A 20743-nucleotide genomic window follows, 5' to 3' on the forward strand; every position below is an offset into this window, starting at 1 on the left:
AGTATCAAAGCCAGTGTAACCTGTTGGGCTACTGGTATTTTTCACTGTTTTCTTCCAAAGTAAGTATGCCTATCAGGAAGATGTGTTTTACTTTATACATGGTTAGAGTTCACATATAAAAATAAAATGGAGCTTACCAACTAACCAGGTTTTGCAAAGTTACACTTTTTGTTTTTAATATGTACTCTATTTCTCTTCTCTATCAACAGTAAAATTCAGCATCACTATACTTTACAATTTTGTGTCAGCACTATCAGTATTGTGCTCTTTCTGCAGAGAAATGACTGGGATTTGTCTAAGTCTGGTGAAGTTAACACAGCTCATGACTTCCTCTTAGAGAATGCCTGGCTTTCTCCTAGAAATGCCAGTAGGATGCCAGCTGGGCTATTAGGGCTATAAAACTGCCACTTCTTGCCTAAGAAATGATGGTGACTATAAAAATGACTGACCTGCTTTTAAGCAAGCTTGGTGAACTTCATTTCAGTGAAGACCATTGGTAGCATGTTGCAACGTCAGCAGGAAATATTCAGTAGATCCCCACTTCTCAGATGAATGCTCCATGCTATGGCAATTTTAACACTTACTCAGCATTAACAGGTTTAGTAGTGGCCTACTAATCCTTAGTAGGATTTACAGGAGAAAAACCTTATTGTCTATCCATCAGCCTGGCCATTTACTGCAAAAACATCAGCCAAGGAGTTTTGTTTCCCAATGATCCACTACCTGGAGGTAATTTCCAATTACCTCCTTTCTATGGACGCCCCATTAAGTCATAGTTTGGCAACACCAAACAGGAGGTAGAATGTGTTTTTTAAAGTTTTTTCTTCCTCTCACTACTCTAAATAAGCTTTGAAATCTTTGTAGTTGAATATTCTGAATCAGAACTGCCAACATGAGTTGCTCAAAAGTTGGCCAGAATCAACTGTACTCACATTTTCACAGGTGACCTGGTCTACAGGGTAAAAGGGAAACTAGTTGTGATACAATTCAAGTTCTTTGTATGTAACATGCTATTAGCAACTAGGTAAATACTGTCCTAGAGGGCTCCCTTTAAGGCACCCATTTCATAGAGATCTGTCAAGTGCTTTCAGCACTTTCATTAATGATATTGGCCTATAATTAAAACTCAGTAAACATCAGGATTGGTCAATGCAAGTGCAGGTTTTTTGCACAATAAGAAATCATGCAAGATGAAAAAACACAAGCTGGGAAGCGGTACAGTCTAAAGGATCTAATTTGAATAGTGAGTCCCACACAATGTGTGGGTTTGGGAACATTATACCTTTGTAAACAGAATAGATCTTATTGTGGGTCAGGTGAGCAGAGGTGTGGAACACCTGACCCTGGTTGTGCTCTGTTCTATCTGCTTGGTTTTGCTAAACCAAGCACATTTTGAAAAAAGATATGTGAACAGTTTTCAAATATAAAAACACTGCTACTGAAGAGAAGCAGTTGTGACTTGTGCTTGTGTACCCTTACACTAATGGAAAGATGCAAAGAAACACTTTCTAGAAATTAGAGTCTAGATCAGATGTTACTCAAAGGTTTGCAAAGATATAAGTGCTGAAATTATGGAGAAGGTTGTTCAGGGATATTTTATATCTTTCTATTAGATAGTAAATCTCAGGCTGATTGAGGAGTATCCTGCATTTAGTGCATATGGGGGAAGAGGGAATGATGGGCAACACCAAATCTCTTGAGAATCCTTCCAGCCCTCAGGCTGTAGGATTTTTAATGCATTAAAATCCATGGAATTCCTAATATTTATTTGCAAAGATAGTAAAACCACTTCATCACGGTAACAGGAAATGTACGGCACTGGAGTAGTTTATGACAACATGAAAATGAGATGGTAGGAAAGCAGAGAAATTCAGTCCTTTGTCTCCACCAGCTGCTATTTATTTTAATGTGCATCTGAAAAAGTAATATAAACTTTCAGAATGCCAGTTTTGTGAATATGTAACAACAGCTATAACCCAAAACTTCTGACTGTCACATTTGGCATTTTTTTTCACTTAGAGAATATTTTATGGCATGTTTATTATACTTTGGAATGCATATTTCAGTGTTTCTCTTGTCCAGTTTCTTTTCAAATATTATGTCCAACTTCAGAAGATAGACAAAGGGAAAAATTGGTTTAATCTGGAGTTGTATAATTATATATGCTGGTAAAAGTATAATTCAGAGACATTTTACTAAAAAAGCCCCATACATATATCTGGTTTTTTATACTCCTTTGCTCTATTTACAATGTTGATGCTCTGCAGGGAAGACATGGATGGCTCCACTTTAGACCATAATTTGGTGTAAAGATGAAATAAAGAAAAAAATGGCATTTATATCCCTCCCACAGCCGTATGTATCTAGAACTTAAAAGTTTTCAAGCATCATTGTTTCCACAGAGCCACAGTCTTCCATCAGAGAGGATACAGGGGCTAGAATTTGGAAGTCTCTCAACAAGCTAATCCATTTGAGCATTTGTAAGCATTTGGAAAATTAGAATGTTTTGAGCTATACAAGAAAGCATCTTATTTTTGTTAGTTTTGTTTAAAATTCTAACAAGGAATAGTATCTATCTGCGCATCTTTTCTGTATTATGGAGGAGTCACAGTGTGTTTTTACATGTCATGCTGCATATCACAAAGCTGTGCTCAGAACATATAAATGCTGGATCTTGCATGTCTCAGAGTACTGGGCATGGATAAATCCTGGTCAATTCTTTTAGACTGGGCACTCTGGGACTTGTTTCTCTAGTCCATTTCTTTCCATGTCATATTGCTGTCTACCAGCTGCCTTATGCTATATCTGACACCTTCCAAATGTTTCCTGTTATTTACATTGGGTTTTTTTATGTCACTTTTGGGTATGGCATGTCTTAAATTCCTTTAAAAGGTTCCTAAAAATTTATGGATCTCTGCAAATAGATCCATATCACATTTATGAAGGCATGATGATTCTGAGTGCTGCAGGCTTGGAGGAGTCGCTCCCACGCAGTTTCCTACAACTTGTTTCCAGTGAAGCAATGTCTGGCTGCCCACAGTGAACATAACATACCCCCCTCTTTAGAGAACATTTCTGACAGGGTATGTTCATTCTCATTGAGAGGTCAAAAAATGCTGCTTTGAAGTGATCCTCAAGGTAGTTGGAGGGGTACACAGAGTAGATGTTCCCAGACTGACAGACTGAAGTATGATGGTTCTCCCAAAAGGCTGCAAAGTGCCAGTGGGAAAGGCAGCATCACAAAAGGTGAAGCCTGTAGTACCAGACTAGAAAAACCTCTGTGGACAAATCACTAGAAAAGGCCACATATATGCTAGAGAAAGGATGTTACTTATTCCATGTCTAATTATTTGTTCTTTCCTTACCTATTTCCTGATCTTTTTCTTAGACTCTTCCATGCTGTCTTCACCTTGTAAGGTCAAATTTTGGTCTAATGCTATGAACACCCCTACTCCAATAGAACTTTTTTAAAAATCTGTTTTGTGGGGGCAGAAATGAAACTTCTAATACAAAAAAGAAATTTTGTTGTTAGGTAGTTTTTGGTTTGTTTTTATTAACTGAACTTATTCTAGGGAGATGTAAAAATCAGGCAAAGTACTTCATGCTCTGGTTATTCTCAGTAGCCACTGATTTTACATAATTTATAAAGGACTGTCCATAATCCACAAGCTACAGAAAAGGAATTTAACTTCCTTTTCTGTGTGTGAAGATAAATAAATGTTTATGAACACTAGGCTCGGTGCAACTCACTGAGCATTGCTTACTCTCTCGCCTATCGGAGTGAGGACTAGAGACACTTAATTTCTTCAGGTGCAACACAATTCTGAGTACACCTCTCCTTGTGAAGTGTATGTACCTGAGCTTCAGTCTTACTGATTAAATTCAATTTGCCTAACTTAGCTGTTTACATTAATTTCTATGTCCAATTTGCATTCTGTGTTGAAAAAAGGATGATATGCTGTAGACTGGGATTTAAAATCAGGATGGTATCAAGGGTCCTGGTGAGAGTAGAAGAATTGAAGACTTACAGACTTTTCAGGTTGGGATGGCTTTGTTTTTGTTTTTCAAGAATACACCTGTGCCATGGCAAATGTATAAGAATTTGAGGGAAATCATCTGGAGGAGAACATTTTCAGGGTATTTTTTGTATGATTCCTGTATTTTTAAAGGTGCCAATTAGATGAGAGCTTTGAAAACACTTTGTATTTATATTCTTTGTAGAGTCTATAGGATTTGACAAGCAGATCAAAGCACATCTATTAGGCTTATTTAAATATAAATAGCTACTTGTCAAAAGCATACCCACATGTCCTTAATGATTCCTTGCTTTATGTCGACAGAAATTTTCAGGAAAGTGGGAGGGGATCCCTCAGTAAAGTGTGGGAAAGTCCACCCTCTTCCCAGGAGAAACGGTAATTGTGTTAAGGTACTGAAAGACTGATGATGCCTGAGAGATTTTATCATCTGATTTCTCTGTAAGGAGTGCAGCTACCAATCCAGAGGAAAGCAAAGCTCAGGTTCTCACCCACATATGCTAGCTTGGTGAAAAGTAGCATTAAATGTGAGTGGGATCTTGCATACCTGCAAAAATGGGTCTAGGGTAATAGCCAAGCTCCATTTTCAGGGAAAACATTACCCTGACACTTTCAGAGTAATGTCTCACATTCACGCCCCACGTTCAAAGAAAGTATTGATATTCGGAGTAGAAAAGGTTGGGGTTAATTTAATTTTATGAGGTAAAGAGGGTAGTGAGTAATACTTGCATCACAGCTTGCTTTTTCCTAACTTTCTTCTCCAAACTTTGATTCTGGTGTAAAAAAATTCACATAATTATGGAAATATGTATGTCTGTATAATGTGTGTATATATATTTGTAAGATATATAGTGTGTGGGTGTGGATATGTTTTTGCACAAATACAAATACATGTATATACATATTTCAAAATGTTATTTTTTTTCATTGGTTGCAAACATTTTTAGGTGTTTTTAGTCCTAAGTGCAGGAAAGTGTGCAGTCCATTTTCTATGTAGATGGTAGCATATTGTTGTTTAGCATAAAGTAACCTAGAAAGAAACCTGGAAAGAAATTTTACACCTGTCAGTTAATCTGCTATTGAAGAGTTCAACTTTATTACTGGTGTTGCATATATACATTTTACATTTTGCTGTCTCTGGAAGAAAGAACACAGAAACCAAGAAGGAATTAAGGCCCGACATTTTCTTTTCCTGCTTCAGAAATTTTTCAATGCAAAATACATCAAAGTCAGCTTTAATTTTCTTTTCATTTTTCCTTTCTTCTATTGTCAGTTGGGCTGTTCAGTCAGTCAAAGCCATCACAAATGTTTTTAAAACAACAACAAAAACCCTAACCCAGACCAGAAGATGGTTCTTAAATTATTGGTTAAAAATATAATTTGTTGGCAAGATTTTCAAGAAGAGGAATGTTAAACCAAAATACTGCCTTGATTTTCTGAAAGCAATTTCAGCACCTTCCACCTTTATAATAGCTGCAGAGCAGCAGCACATGTAGGAATGTTATAATACAGGTTCACATCTTCCTTGTGTTAGGTACTCCAGGACTGGATGCAGCACTCCAGATGGGCTCTTATGAGGGCAGATTAGAGGAGGAAAATCACCTTCCCCAACTGCTGTCCAGTCCTCTTGTGATGCAGCCCAGAATGTATTTGGGCCTTCTGGGCTGAGAGTGCACATTGCCAGCTTACGTCCAGATTTTCATCCATGAGAGTCCTGAATTTGTTTTTTACAGGGATGGTCTCAAGGATTTTTCCCAGTCTGTAGTAATTTTTGGGATTTCCCCAACCCATGTGCAGCACCTGGCACTTGGACTTGTTGAATTTCCAAAACAGTGTTTGGACAATTCTGTCAGTCATATGGTGCGATTATTGGAGCTGCCCTGTGCAAGGGCAGGATTTGGACTTTGATGTTCCTTGTAAGAGTATCTAATGGACTTCTCTTTCTAAAACCAAACTGTTAGTGCAAGCCAAATAATAGTGAGCATATATACCTTTAATCTTATGCAATCTGATGCTAGAAAGTACACAATGAATAAAGAAGGTCAGGATAAAACATGAATTATCAATGATGAGAGCGACACCATGAGCTCCTTGTTTAATATATGGAATGTGCTCACTGTGTTAGTCAAATTGCTGCAAAAAGCCTTTTAGCAGTAGAAAAAAAAAAAAATCCTGCATCTAAGAGGATTATAGTGTTCCTTAAGTCCACAATATAACTTGACTGATTTTAGCATCAGTAGCAGTTATGCTTTAAGGGCAATGTACAAAGCCATGAATTTTGTATTTAAAGCATCGCTTCACCTTGAGGCACTGAGGCAACTAATTCCCATTTCAATAACAAAAATTTACAATAAAACCAGTCTTCAGCTGATAAAATATTCTTCCTGTGGACTTAAATTCCTACATTTAACAATGACATAAAATAATTAGCTATACAGCCCCTTGGGTGGTTTTATGGCTCTGCCTTCTGTATTTGTTGCTATTACCTCATTATGTGGCCCCAGCTGAGCAAAATGCTCATGTGCATGTTTAAATCTCAGTTTGCTCACTGAATATATAAGTGTAAATGCTTTGTAGAGTCAAGCCCCATTGAATTCTAAGATGACCCAAAACAGATGTTTCTGTTCACTCTCCATTTCCACAGGACAATACATCTCTTCAGTGTTCACTCATTTTGAACTGAGCAATCTAACTACTAACAAAGGAAGCATTTACTTTTTAAGCCAGTGAACCCTCTTTTTCCAGGACTGCCTATTTTAAACAACAAAGTATTTAATCCCCCTTGTTATTAATCAGTACAGTACTGGATCAGGGGTACCTCACACTGAGAAATAGATTACTTGGTAGATAGATGTTTCCTACAGCTATTTAGAGCCTTACATGCTTGCTTTTTTTCCTCCTTTTTTCCTTGTTTTGCCTGAGGACAGAATCCACAGAGATGGGAGAGGAGAAAGCTCATCACAACTGACATTTCAGTCACTGCTTAGTTTGACTGCAAGGTTTAGTAGAGGTTTATTCATACCAATAAATGGAGGCCATATCTGATTTTATTTTCTTTTTGTAGTCTTACTTGACTGGTTCATGGTAGAAGAAAAATTATCTTTTTCCAGCTTTTTCCTCTATTGCAGCTTTTGCATAAAAAGTCTAGATGCCTTCTGTTCATTTCAAGAACCCGTAGCAGACTAAATGTTCAAAGATTGGCAGACTTCTCTCAGATGGTTATGAATATTTTGCTTATGTCTGGTTTTGGTAGTACTGTCGAATACTTGATCATGTCAAAACAAGTACTTATAGCTGATACTGAAAGATGCTAGTGGCAACAAACACTGCTGATCATAAATAGCCTTTTCTTCACTGTGCAGTTCTGAAGTAAATATGGTTATATGAGTGTAAGATGCACAAATACAGATCCAGGAATAATGTATTAGCCGTGATGAAAAAAAACACTTTGTGCCCTGTTTCCATACTGCTTGTTTAGAGTGACATACATAAAGGATGTTTACAGAATCCACTATTTAGATACACAGAGTATAGTAGATACTGTTTTCTGTCTTAATAAATAGCTGGAGAAAGAGAAAGTGACTTGAAGGACAAAACATTGAAAAAGGATCTCTGATTTCTAAGATGTACATGTCCCTTGCTTGAAATGGATCTAGGTAGTGCATATTCTCTCCATCTAGTGGTGAGATGGATGGGGTGCCATATAGTCTTAATAACTTTTAAAGATGTTCACAGCTTTAAATGGGTGCAGTTAAAATATGAAGGAAATGCTTTATGAGAAAAGGCACATATCCACGTTAAGTAAGGAGGAGAGACTAAGAAAAAGAAAACACAGGGGAATTCCAAATTCAGATCTTCATAATTGAAGCTTCCCCTTCTTAACAACTGACTTTGGCCCAGCTCCCTAGCTTTACATATATAAAAAAATTCCATCTTGCCCATGGGTAATGGGAATATGATGGACTGACTGGATATGTGCCTCTGGCACTGTGGGCCTTGCAGTTGCCTCACAATCTCAATGCACAACCATTCAGATCTTCCCTGGCACCTGTGCCTTCTTCTGAATAGAGGAAGTGTCACCAGCATGCCCATAAGTCATATACAGATAAATCCAGAGAGAGCTGAGCAAGGGGTTACAGTAGGTGAAACTTTTGGCTCTGGAGCACAGAAAGGGGCAGGCTGTCCCCTTGGGTAAGGCACTGCTCAGGGCTCTTCTCCATATGAAGCTATTTGATGCCTGAAGAATATATTTAAAGCAGTAAATCCCTGACCAGAGGCAGGTAGCTGCTGTCTTCTTTTGTCTGGGCTGGAAAGCTCCAGTGTTTGGCCTGACAAAAACCCACGGACTCAGCTGTGGTTGCCAAATGGCTGCTGCCTCCAGGCTGACTGAACCCGTTGACTTGGACAATGACAAGGTCTGGACTGACAGCCATAACGCCTAAATTGGGTAACCAGAACCTGTTACCTTAAAATAATTTCCTATGACCTACAGTCCTATTATTATCTCCCATACCACTGTACAACAATGTTTATGTATTTGGAAGGTTTACTAGTTTGCTGCAAGGACAGACCCATTCTCTTTTCTCTTCAAGGAAAAGACAGACTTGTTCTCCTTAGAGAAAGTCAAGCTTCCTCTGGGTCATACATTGTCCTTGTTGTGACAGGCCCACACATTTGCCTGCATCCAGTTTAAAGGCTGTCCTCTGTCCTTGCAGGGTACCTGTCACAACAGATACTTTGAATCTTTCTTTAATCTCCAACCTAAAAATCTCCACAGTTACAGCAAAAGCTCTTTGCATGTCTTTTTTCTAAATCCCTCCATACCCACATTGTAAGGTCCCCTTGTCTTTGGTTTATGACCTCTCCAGACTTTCACCAGTGCTGTTGAAATTTTCTATGCTCTTTTCCAAAACATGGAATAGTAATGCAGCCCATCACTTGGTGAGTAATGTGTCTGCTACATCTTGTCAGCTGTTGATGCAGCTTTTGAGGTCAACCAATAAATGTGTCACTTGGTCTCCTTCTGAGGACACTTCTACCATTCCAACCTCCTCACTGAACACTACCCTGGCTTCTCCCACACTCTGTGGCCTGTCACAGCTAATGTATGTGCTCAGCATGCTGCCCTAGTGATCTAGTGGTGGTATTTTTTGTGTCAAATTGACTCGAAGGAAGTGTTGGATACATGTGAGATGCAGCACGGCTGCAGGGCAAATCCAGACCAGAGCTAATTGTGTCACTGTTACACTCAGTGCCTGAGATTAGACAAGTTTGCCTGTCACTGCCTCCAGCTGAGTTCTGAAAAACCAAAACATTTTGGCTACTTCCCAGGATGAAAGTAGGGGAGAAACACAATTTCCTCATTAAAAATCCCTCAATAACCAATTCCCCAGTCTTCTTTTCATTAAAGTAAAGTAATTATAAAAAAACCCAGGTTGCAGTCTTATAAAAAAAGTAGTCCCAAGTCTTCTCAGAAAGGACAGACTTTATTTTGTTATTGCCTTTTTGTGGAAAATCATTAAAAATAGTCAGGAAAAAATCTTAGTAGTTTTGGGCAGGCAAAGTTAGTATGTGTTTCATTTACAGGAACATTTCCACTGAAACTCCAGATCGAACCAAGCACTCTAGAAGCATAGAGTCATAATGAACTAAAAAGAAACTGTAACCATATTACTTTGCCTTATAGGGTCACTATGTATGTGTTTAACTCACAATCTGATACATAAACACATACATTATACAAAAAGACCCACACTACAAAGAGGTAGGAAAAGGTCTATTTCCTTGGCATGCACAAGGTATGTGTCAGGCAACAGCAAATGACATTTGACTGGGATGGTTGGTGGTTTCCACCTTAAACTGTGCTCTATTCATTTACCTGCATCAGTTTAAACCTATTGATTTAAAACTTTTATTATTATTATTATTATTATTTGATTAAGTAAAGTTTGGATGTGTTCCATCACACAGAGCAGCTTTTTTGCTTATTTGTGTTTGCAGTTTTACATGGGCTTAATTCCCCTGGGTGCAATTTACTCTCAAGTGCTGCATTCAAGAGGCAAAAAGACCTTAAAGTGGACATAAATTAGATTTGGCTGAGTACAAGGCTCAATCAATATAGTTTAAACATTTGAATAGTCCCTGAAGTCCTGCTGGCACATCTGGGTTTGCTAAACACACACTGGGGTAAAGCTGAGGAATCAACAATAACCTCAGGAGACCAGTGAGCTGAGTTTCCATCCAGAGTCAGCAGAGAGAGAGTCTCCAAAATTAACCTCCTTGCAGAGTTTGCTTTTGATTTTTAGGGAATGAGCATTCCTCACTGTTGCCACCAATGCACTCAGCTGCATTGCACTCAGTATTCGCACCAAGGCTTAAAAGTTGGCTGTTATTTTAATGTAAAACCTTTATTTTAGAGCTCTAGACTCCCAAAGGGAATGATGCTTCAATCCAGAACAGGTTAAAGGAGAACAAATTTTGAAGCACAGATTATAAATACTTCCACAGCAGATTTGCCTACACACTGTAACTGCTAGCAAATTCATAGTTACAAAATAGACTCTTGTACCATCACTTTGAAACTGCTCATTTACATCTGCTTTTCCTGTCTAGCCAATTCTACTCTATTTCCCTGAAAAAAACAATGAACAACAATGAATCAGCATTCAACACACTTTTTTTAAGAGCACAAAAACCTATTTCTGATCATTATGAGGAGTGAAGCCCTTTTACCAAAAGGGTTAAGTACCTGGAAGAAATAGTCTAGAAGGAATGAATCCTACCACTTAAAACTTCATCAAGTGATTCAGCAAGGATTCTCTGGCCTCCCACTCCAAGTATGACCATGGCTAACACTGTGCCAGGCCAGCTGAGGCTTTATCCAGATCCAAGGACAGAGATACTAAGCACAGTCCCAATGTTGCTCTATTTCCACACCCTTAACAGAAAATACTTCTGGTGGTTCAGATATGCTATGTAAAGCTTCTTCTCTCCAAGCAAGTTCTGTGTACCAGCATAAATTGAATGAAAACATGGTACATTTGCACAAAATTCCATACCTTAAAAGCAACTGCAGATGACTTAACATCTGTTGAGGACGAGATGCTTTGACACCATTCTACATTTGCTCCAACCTCCACTGGGACTCTGGTTTATGCTGGCATGCAGTGTGGTCTCGGCAAAGCTTCCCCTAGTGCCTGATGGAGATGATGCAAGTCTTTTCACTGCATTCAATTACTTTTGCGTTTGTGTTTGTTTTGCTTCTGGAACTACAGTGTTGATTGCTATTGCTGATCCAAGATCAATAGTCCCAGTTTGCTCATGCAGTCAATCCAACAGCTCCGCTTGTTAAATTTTATCTGTTTTTAAACCTTTCCTTAGGTTGGAAAAATCCACAAGAATGCTGCCCGCAAGAGAGAATACCACGTCCTGTTCATGGTGATCACTACAGTTATCTGTTATCTGGTGTGCTGGATTCCATATGGGGTTATAGCATTACTTGCAACATTTGGCAAACCGGGTGCTGTGACTCCAATTGCAAGCATCATACCTTCCATCCTAGCAAAAAGCAGCACTGTTTGCAATCCCATTATCTACATACTTATGAATAAGCAGGTAAGACATGCATTATTTTTAACTTGTATTTTCTTCAGGGTCTATCAGACATTCTTGACCATTGTGACTACCAGTCTTATATTTTCAAGGACATTGAAAGCTTGCCTAAACAATACTACTGGAGTCTTGGAGTAGAAGTGTTTGCAAACAACAACATATTGCTAGATAGGAAGAAAAGAAATATGTTAAAATGTTTTCTTACTGAAGTTACTTGTATTCTTCTGAGGGCACACTGGGTATTAATTTGTATCCTTCAGAGTTAGTTGCCAAAAGTATTTACAAGAATACTCAAACATTTGGTGAGGTTGAGGAGTGGGGGGAAAAATGGACAAGGAGACAAAGGGATTTCATGACCTTGAAAACAAAATAAAGGAGATCATTTGTAAATACCTTTGTAGTGATAGATCCCCTTGAAACCAAATATCATTGCAGTTACTGTTTTTGTGGACATCTACAACCTTACTGTTAAATTCACAGTTCAGCAACATGCCAAAATACATAATGAATTTTGTCTCATGAGCACCAAGGCATAGTCTAAATCACCTACATCCAGTTCAGGTCCCTCATTCCTGTAAATGTCATTGTCAGTACTCCAAAGTGAACCTTCTAATGTTTCTGTGTTGACAATTCTGACTCTAAAGTTTGATAATGGTAGATCTGGAAATTTTGAAAGTGTTTTGTGGTAGAAAATCTGCAAAAATATGCATAGTTTATGAAAACTCTTTTTATTAGATTACGTTAGAGGTTGTTCTCAGTTTTCTTTCTTCATTATGTCTATTATATTATTACAAAGCAAAGAAACACCCTTTATCTTTTCTTGCTCAGTGTATGCTGGAGCCCATCCTTAGTATTTATCGACAGCAGCAATATGTTATAATGGAACTGAGACAAGGGAAGAGCTAAATGTAACAGCCAAATATATTCAAGTTTTGCTACAGCCTGAGATCATACTTGGCCTGCTTCATCTAACCTAAATTTCTTAAACAACAAAAGAATCTACTCTTGGAATTTGAGGGGAAATCTCAAGCAGGCTGTGAAACCTCCTTGAAATCAGGAGAAAGTTCTATTGCCTTCCCCAAGACCAGGGCTTAATTTCCAAAGTCTAGTTTCAGCTGACACTGAAGCAAATAAAACATTCCATTTGAAAAGTGTTAATGATGAAGAAAAACAGTAACTTTCCCCCCTTACCATTTATGATTCTTATGATAACTTCTCAACAGCAGCATCTGTCTTGCTTCTTTATTTTCTGAACAACTTGACTGAGGTCCTTGACTGAGAGATAATCTGATTGTGCTGTGATCACTGGAGCAGGTTATAACATTGATAGCAGCTACATTTTGGCATTGTCTTTACACATGAATATGTGATGAGCAACCTTGAAGGGGAGGCACTTGGTCAGATTTGGGATAGATACTTTTTTCTTATCAAACCAAAATGATAGCTAATGTGCAGCATTAACCTGCATCCCTCCTCTGATATTCCACTGTGTATTAGCAGTGAAAATAATTGGTTTTAATTCACACCGAGAAATGTGCTTCACTCAAGAAGGTGGAACCCATCCCTTTGTCTGTTCCTTCTCCTTTCAGAAGAGGAACAATAGTAACATCCCCATACAATGTGTCATTGGTGTTCTTGGCACCTCTGTAGCTGTTCTCACACTTTCTTGTAAATTTAACACAGCACCTCAGAAGAAGTTGTTAATCTTCCTGGCACTCAGCTTTCCTCTCTTCATGCTTAGCTGAGAATTGTCATGGAAGGCTGGTGCCTCCCGACATAGAAATTATCTGGCCTGCATTTTTCACAGTTCCCTGTTTGCAGCTGTGAGATACCACAGTATGGTATTTTCTCCTGCACCTTAAAAATAAACAGAACATATGGCATAATTTTTAGCTCTCTATGTATTAGTCTTTTTGCTCTGGGAAATGCCCTGAAGATTGGAAAATGGTGATGGTTGACTGCAGTTGTGGTTTTAGCTTCCAGCTGTCATAAATCTGTGCAGAGTACTGTGGAACCATCAGCCTCTGAGTCAGCTTTAAAACTCATCCTACAGAACTCATCTTTAAATCAACTCTCAAGCAGTCCCTGAGTCTCTTTCATGGTCCTGGAAATCTGGAGAAAGAATTTTGTCTTTGGCATTGATTACTGCACTGACCTGAGGTGGTAAATCACTGAGGAAAATAGAGAATTTTTCCCAGCTGCAGGAATTCCCTCAGATGGGATGGCATGAGGTATGCTACTGTCCTCCTTCCTGTCCTGTCCTCCAGGAGGAGACAGATGCACATTTAAACTGGAGTGTTACTGGGCTCATAACATGCCAGGCAGACATCAAGATTCACGGACAAAACTAAAGCACTAAATTATCTGAGACCAAATGATGCTGGGGTGAAGCTGGAGGAGACAGTAGAGGAGATCCCATTTTCCCTGTTCTCTCTTTATGGAAGGCCCTTTTGGCTCTTGGCAATATGAGTGTTTGTGCCTGGGGCAGCTTCCCCAAGGGTCAGGTCCCAAAAAGACAGCACACAGCCAGGTAGCTGGGCAAGGTCAGCGTGCTTACACTTTCAGTGTATCGGTCCTTTATAATTATTAGTTAATGTAGCTATGCAGATTTTGTTTCATCTTCTCCTACCTCTCTCAGTGTCTTTTATTCCCATCACACATCCCTGTCAAGTTCCCACTGTTCAAACTTTCACCCATGCAGTCACCCCAAACAGATTTTTAATGACATCTCTGACTACCTTCCTTTCACCAGGGTGGTGCTGACAGAAACCTGCTCTTTCACGTTACAGACAAGCAAGTATTTAGCATTCACTCAGGAGATAAGGAGTTTCTCTGTAGCCATGGGTTTGCTGCTGAGGAGATGATCACTGGGAGAATCCTGCTGTTGTGTGTTCCACAAAACAGCACAGGAACTCCAACATGGAAGTGCTTTCTGGCTGGTATAACTGTGCATGAGGACATACTGCACTAAGAAACAGAGATTATTAGCTGGATATCCTAATGGTTTGGCAGCTTCAGAGGTTAACCTTGTTTTACATACCAGAAATTCATTTTTTACTGATAACGAAGTCAAGATACTAATAAAGAGTGTTCAGGAAGGTGTGGTTATGGATAAAATCACAATGAAATTGAGTGAATCTCCACTCATTTCACAAAATTTGAAGATGGCACTCAGAGAAAATAGAAATTTGCTGCATTGCTACTGACAGCCAAATCTAAGTCAAGTTTAAACCTGTATCACTTATAGATCTAGAGAACCAATTGTTTGAAAACTACAGATGAGATTACAAGTCACAATCTTTGCTGAAGCAAAATAGCCTTGCTCCCCTGCAGCTCATGAGCTTTACACTAATTTATTTCACATTTTTTGTTGCTCAGACAGTGCACCTAAGTCTCCCTGGACTACTGTAACTCAGGCTAGCACATCTAATACTCTATTGCATATTACAATTGGATCAAAGTTCCACTCACACCATGTGATCAGTAATGTGCTATTTTTGGTGTCAGAAAGTGCCTGTGAGCAAAATAAGGCAGGAGAGTGTGAGGAAAGGGATATATTAAATGTGAATATAAGTCCCTGATTTGATTTGATTTCTAGTGTCTGTCTTCTTGTATTAATATCATTGCACTTTTAAAAAATAGGTGACCCTGTCATTTTCCCCAAGGATCTTGAGAACTGATGCTCAAAAGAATATACACACTTACTTGAAAGTCATTACTACTGTGACCTTTCCAAATTTATCATGTAATGGAGGATGATGGGTAAGGGAGAAATTAAGGAGAAAGAATGATAAAAACTAAGATGTCTTTTTTTTTTTTTTTTTTTCCTGAAGAGATTTGAATAATAATGATAATGATGTACTTAGGGACCTGAGCCCATCATAACACATCAGACACCTCCCAGGTGCCTCTGCTATGGCTCTGAGAGCTCCCAGGAAGCTATGCCACCTTCTCTTACCTAATAAGTGGCTTGTTGCTCAGGCCAACCCCCTCTTCCAGGGCCTTTGTGGAACTTCCCAGCTGCCAGATGAATAACAAAGAGTTTTTCTGTCCATAATAATAATCTATTTGTTCTCCATACATGCAGTGTTCTAGCACTCCTTTCCAGTCCTTCTTGCTTTTACCTTCTGCACTGAACAGGGATAAATGCATATGAGCTTTGGGAAAGGGAGATGCACGTGATCGTGATAAAAAAAAAAAAAAATAACCCTAACATTCTTCCACTGGCTGTTATAACAGCTATATTTTCAGTCATTTTTCATGGGGTATTTTGCAGTTTTCAGTATTTCCAACAAAAAGTAATGGCTAATTTTTAAAGCTGGAGGAATAGGTGTGCAAGTTAACAGTGTATTTTATAAGTTGCTCATTTTAGCTGTGTGAGAACACAGAACTACAGATCCAGAAAGATAATTCAGGGACAATTGTGCCAAATCTCATTTTATATATAAATTGGGACATTTCTATTAAGTCCTGAAAAGAGTCCTTGTTTGCTTAGTTCAAACCTTTGAGAGATTTGTGGAGTAACCATAGAATTTATTATCTTGTTATAATTTTTCATTAAAATTCACATAGATTTCAATACTTCTGATCTGCATTTTTTCCCCTCTTTCACTGGTCGCTAAGCTTTCTTTGAGTAATTAGTAGTCCAAATGGAATGGCACACCTGAGCTCTTCAGTTGAAAATAGGTCAAGTCAAAATGATCTCTTACTGCAGAATATTCTACAATAGTATAGCTCAGAAATGTTTTGACTTTATTTCTCTACCAACATATAGAGTTGACTTTTTAAAGCATAGGGGCAAATAGAAGAAAGGTCTCAAGGGCACCTTTGCTGCTGTCATAAGGTATAATTACATTTCACACAGTAAGTTTTAAATTATTTTATGAATTTCTCTTGCAGCTCATGACAAAAAGATCATTTCAGGTAAATAACTTGGGCACTTATCGAGGGCTCCAAGCAACCCCAACCAGACTTCATGCTGCCCCAGGCTATATCCTTTGATACTTCTTGTCTATGTTCACATGTTTTGCCTGTCCTGGACTGGCTTCAGTATTACAGAAAGGTTTAGAAATTTCTTCCTTTAGATCCAGGGCAAAACTAGGGAGCAGGAAGCCAGATCACCTCTTATGCAAGCAAAATACTGAATATAGTTGAAAACTAATACAGATGAATGATGAAGAGAAATACAAAGCGGATAAGCGCATGTTTTAAACTACATAATGATTTTCAATTAGTGGTTAGGGAATGCATTAATGGAAATGAAATCCACTTAAAAGATCTTTCTTCTGGAAGACACAGAAAGTGAAGGGCAGCAATATCCCTTTAAATCTTATTTTAAACAGGATCTAATATGTTAATGTCTCTTCCTGTATTGCTCCTTTCATAGCAACAGAGAAACATGAGGCTTCACAGATGTGGGAAGAGACTTCCACATTAGACAAGAGAAACAAAAGGGTCAGAAATCAAGGGGAAAATGCAGTGAGCAGGGTTTGTAGCAAAGATGAAGGGATCCTTTTGTAGTCCATATCCACTCTGCAAAAGGCATTTCTGAAACGAGAAGAGAGGAGACTCCAAAGAGAGTGAAGCTAAGATGTTGACTTTAAAGTGACTATAAGGCAGACAGATGAAGACTTTTCACTTGGGTCTGTAGTGACAGAAAAATGGGTAATGCTTTTAAACTGAAAGAAGGTAGATTTATATTGGATATAAATTTCTTCTTTTTTTTTTTTTTTCTTTTTTTCACAATGAGGATGATAATAGGGGTTGTACAGATAAGTGTGGACACCCCATGATAACATTCTATCATACAAGAAGTAATCTTTTCATATAAGGTATGTAATAGGTCTTTTCTTGTCTCTTCCATGTATTCTTTAAACCTGGATGGACTAACCGATTTCTTCAAAGGTTTAAGTGATCAGTGTAATTTAGAATAAACCCCCTAGGCATGACGCAGGTAAGCATTTTTTTATATTTGGACCAGGCAAATTTCAAACCAAAAGTATAGCTGTTTCTCCATTTAAGAGGACATGTCCACTCTAGTGCATCTTCACTGTGATTAGCTTAGAGAAGAGGGAACATTGCCTCAGCTGCTTCCTGACAACCTGGTAGGCTGTGCCGGTCAGTAGAAGGGGCCAGAGTCACACCAACCCTAGTGCATACAGGGAAATAAATCAGCATAAACTGCAATAACTGAATGACAGGAGACTTACATTGCTGCCTGTTTGAGGGCTAGAAAGGAAATAGCTGTAGGTGAAGACTTGACCTCTAGAATCATTGTCACAACCCAAAAGGCAACAAACAACAAACTGTTTAAGGATTCAGATAAATTTTAGGGTTACACATCTCAAATTTTCTCCAGTAGAGGGAAAACAGCTTCAGTCAAATAGTTTGCCCTTGCCTATCATGATCAGCCTACAGTTGTGCTGGCAGTTTTAGAACTTCTTTTACAAACAGCTGTTTTTCCTACACTTCCACCTATAACATTAAACCTGCAGGATAGATTGATAGATAAATGGAAATTTCCAGTATTCAGAGCTTACTGTAGAGCAAGAAATGTTGTAGGTTCACAGTTAAAAAAAAGGTGTTAGTATTTTTGTAAACAAGGTCCCTAGGTAGCCTCATTGCTGTTGCAAGAGACTTCATAGGAAGCTCAGCCAAAGTGGTGTTTCTTTGCTGGCTTCACAGGTACATCTGTCCTCAAGGGAGGGTCTGGATGGTCAAGAGCTCAGCCAGTCCTGAAAGAAATACAGAGGGGAAAAGGATGAAATAGTAGCCATCTTGCTTCACACTTTCCATTTCTTCAGTGTGATCTAGAAGTCGTGTGAAAGCACTTGGCATTTAAGTTTTTCATTCTGAACTGATTTCCAAGTTTGGTGTGGACAGTTAAAGTCCTACAAAGGCATATGTGATCCACAGGTAGTCTAAACCTGAGCTACTCTTCAAAATGGCACTGCAAGCCACACTGAATGGGTGTCACAGAATTTTCTGTTGCAGTGGTCTAAACTGCAATGGCAGGTCAGGGATCAGACTCAGTTTTAGTCCACACCTTGGTTTGATTAAGGTCAAGCATTTATTTAGCCTCAGAGTTCCCCATTTCAATTCTAATATTCCTGGTTTTCTATAATATGTCCAGTGTTATGTTTTATAAGTAGGACTCCAGTTAAGCATTTGGTACTACTTACCATTTCAAAGCTGAATACAAGCACAGGTCAGGCAAAGAAAACAGAATGCAACATTCTGTAATGCAGTGCAATACAGCATATTAGATAAACGAAGAATTTAGTTGCTTTATGAGGACAATCAAATTCAACAGATGAAAAAATATTGAAAAAGTAAGTGTAATCCTGGCAGGGTCAGAGCCTCTAATTTACCTCTCCTGTTCAATAACTGAGTAATCTTTTGTCATATGGTAGTGACACAATACTAAAATTGCAGCACATTTTTTCTACATATTGTGCCAGATGAGATTACTTCTCAGAGTTTTACTGTGTGTACCAGGCATATCTTTACATACTACAAAATGAAGCAACAATTGTTTCAGAGTAGAGGGATGGAGAAAAACCAAAATGAGTTTTCCTAGACAGAGAATATTTTTCAGCATTTATGTAACCTCCACAAAATAAATATTTTTAATTGAGTTAATCCTTGGTATCCTTGTGAAGCATATGATTATCATCATCCTAGTCTTACAGCAGGAGAAATTTGAGGATTAAAGGTTGGATCAGTGCACAGACCCTCACGAACTTGCTTGACAATTCTAATTCAAATCTGTAGAACTTTATTTTATGATTTTATCCTAATATCCTTCTTCCTCCAGGGCAAAAAAATCTGCTGTACTCAATGAAATAATGATTGCCACAGTGTGGAAAATACAATATAAAACTGTAATGGGCCTGTAATTTATTAGAATAACCCCCTTTTCATTATATTCAATTCAGAAATCTGTGTCCAAATCAAAATAAATTTGAGGTTCATTGTCTTTTGAAGTAGAAGCTATAACAGAGCTTTGTTCCCTGATGTTTAGTATAATAACTGCTCTCAAACTAAATGTATTTGTATCTAGTTTATAAATCTGTATTCTTCAAAAAGCCCTTCTTTTTTGGTAGTCGTCTTTTCCTCATACTGGGACACCATAAACAGATAACTTTCTAGCCCCGCATTGCTAGTGTGAACTAGTTTAGTTCTTTTTATAATTTCCTATTCAAAACAGATATTCAGATTATAATTTTGGTATTCATGCTTGGAATTGGCTATTTCATTTGGGAAACAGTTTAGGCATTCACTGGATGTTAATAGAGAGCCAACACCTCAATGTAGTAGGAGTTATTCTTGTTTCTGTCTTGTTTGCAGTCTAGCTATAACACTCTTGATTATTATTATCTTTGCAATCTGAACTGAAAACAAGAACATCAGCTCTACAGTGGCCTCTTAAATCCCTTTATCTAAATTAGAATCATGTTTTCAGAAATGGGTGTACAGAAATATATAAAAAAGGTCTGCTACATAAGGAACAGCTATTGCATGCTGAGTACTTTATGGATGACCTTACTTCAATGTAACGTTCAAACCCTGCAGGGAAAACACTCAAGACCTTACAACTCACCCAAGGCTTTACAGGACTTCTGTGTTTGCTGGCTTTAGGCCAATAGAAATTCACTACAAGCAGGATTCAAAGGTCAACCAAAAACTTATATCACTTGTCTTCCTTTTCACCTTCACCACTCTTCACCTCTCTCACAGCAAGCACCAGCTTCAAAATTGAGGAATTTCTATGTGAATTCAAAAACAAGAACTAGGCATGTTTGTCACTTGTTAGTTAATTTCCTAGTAAAGCATTTTCTCAATATGAAATACAGCTTCTTCAATATTAGACAAGCTGTTAATTTGGCCAGTTTTATTTTCAGTGGGGAAAAAAAAGGACATTTCAGCCCAGATCTCCATGCTTAAGCTTCTACACCTTGGTTCTTGTCAAAGAACCAAGGTGAAGAACACTATCCTTCACCCAGTAGATCAAGCTCTCTTACCAGACTTCATCTCCCATGTGCAGGAACAGCAGTGGCTCAGTGAGGGGGAGGAAATGCAGTGAAATGTAGCCCAGC

The 20743-nt window shown here is 38.3% G+C and overlaps 1 protein-coding gene across 1 annotated transcript in view; it reads left to right on the forward strand.

Annotated features, from left to right (window-relative positions):
* LOC140684671 (pinopsin-like) overlaps nt 1-20743 on the forward strand; it is an 82873-nt gene that overhangs the window by 45162 nt on the left and 16968 nt on the right. Inside the window, exon 4 of the mRNA XM_072933096.1 lies at nt 11415-11648. Coding sequence (XP_072789197.1) covers nt 11415-11648 — 234 coding nt within the window. The remainder of the gene's footprint in view (nt 1-11414; nt 11649-20743) is intronic.

The sequence above is a fragment of the Taeniopygia guttata genome, chromosome 1, assembly GCF_048771995.1.
Source record: "Taeniopygia guttata chromosome 1, bTaeGut7.mat, whole genome shotgun sequence".
Taxonomy (NCBI): domain Eukaryota; kingdom Metazoa; phylum Chordata; class Aves; order Passeriformes; family Estrildidae; genus Taeniopygia; species Taeniopygia guttata.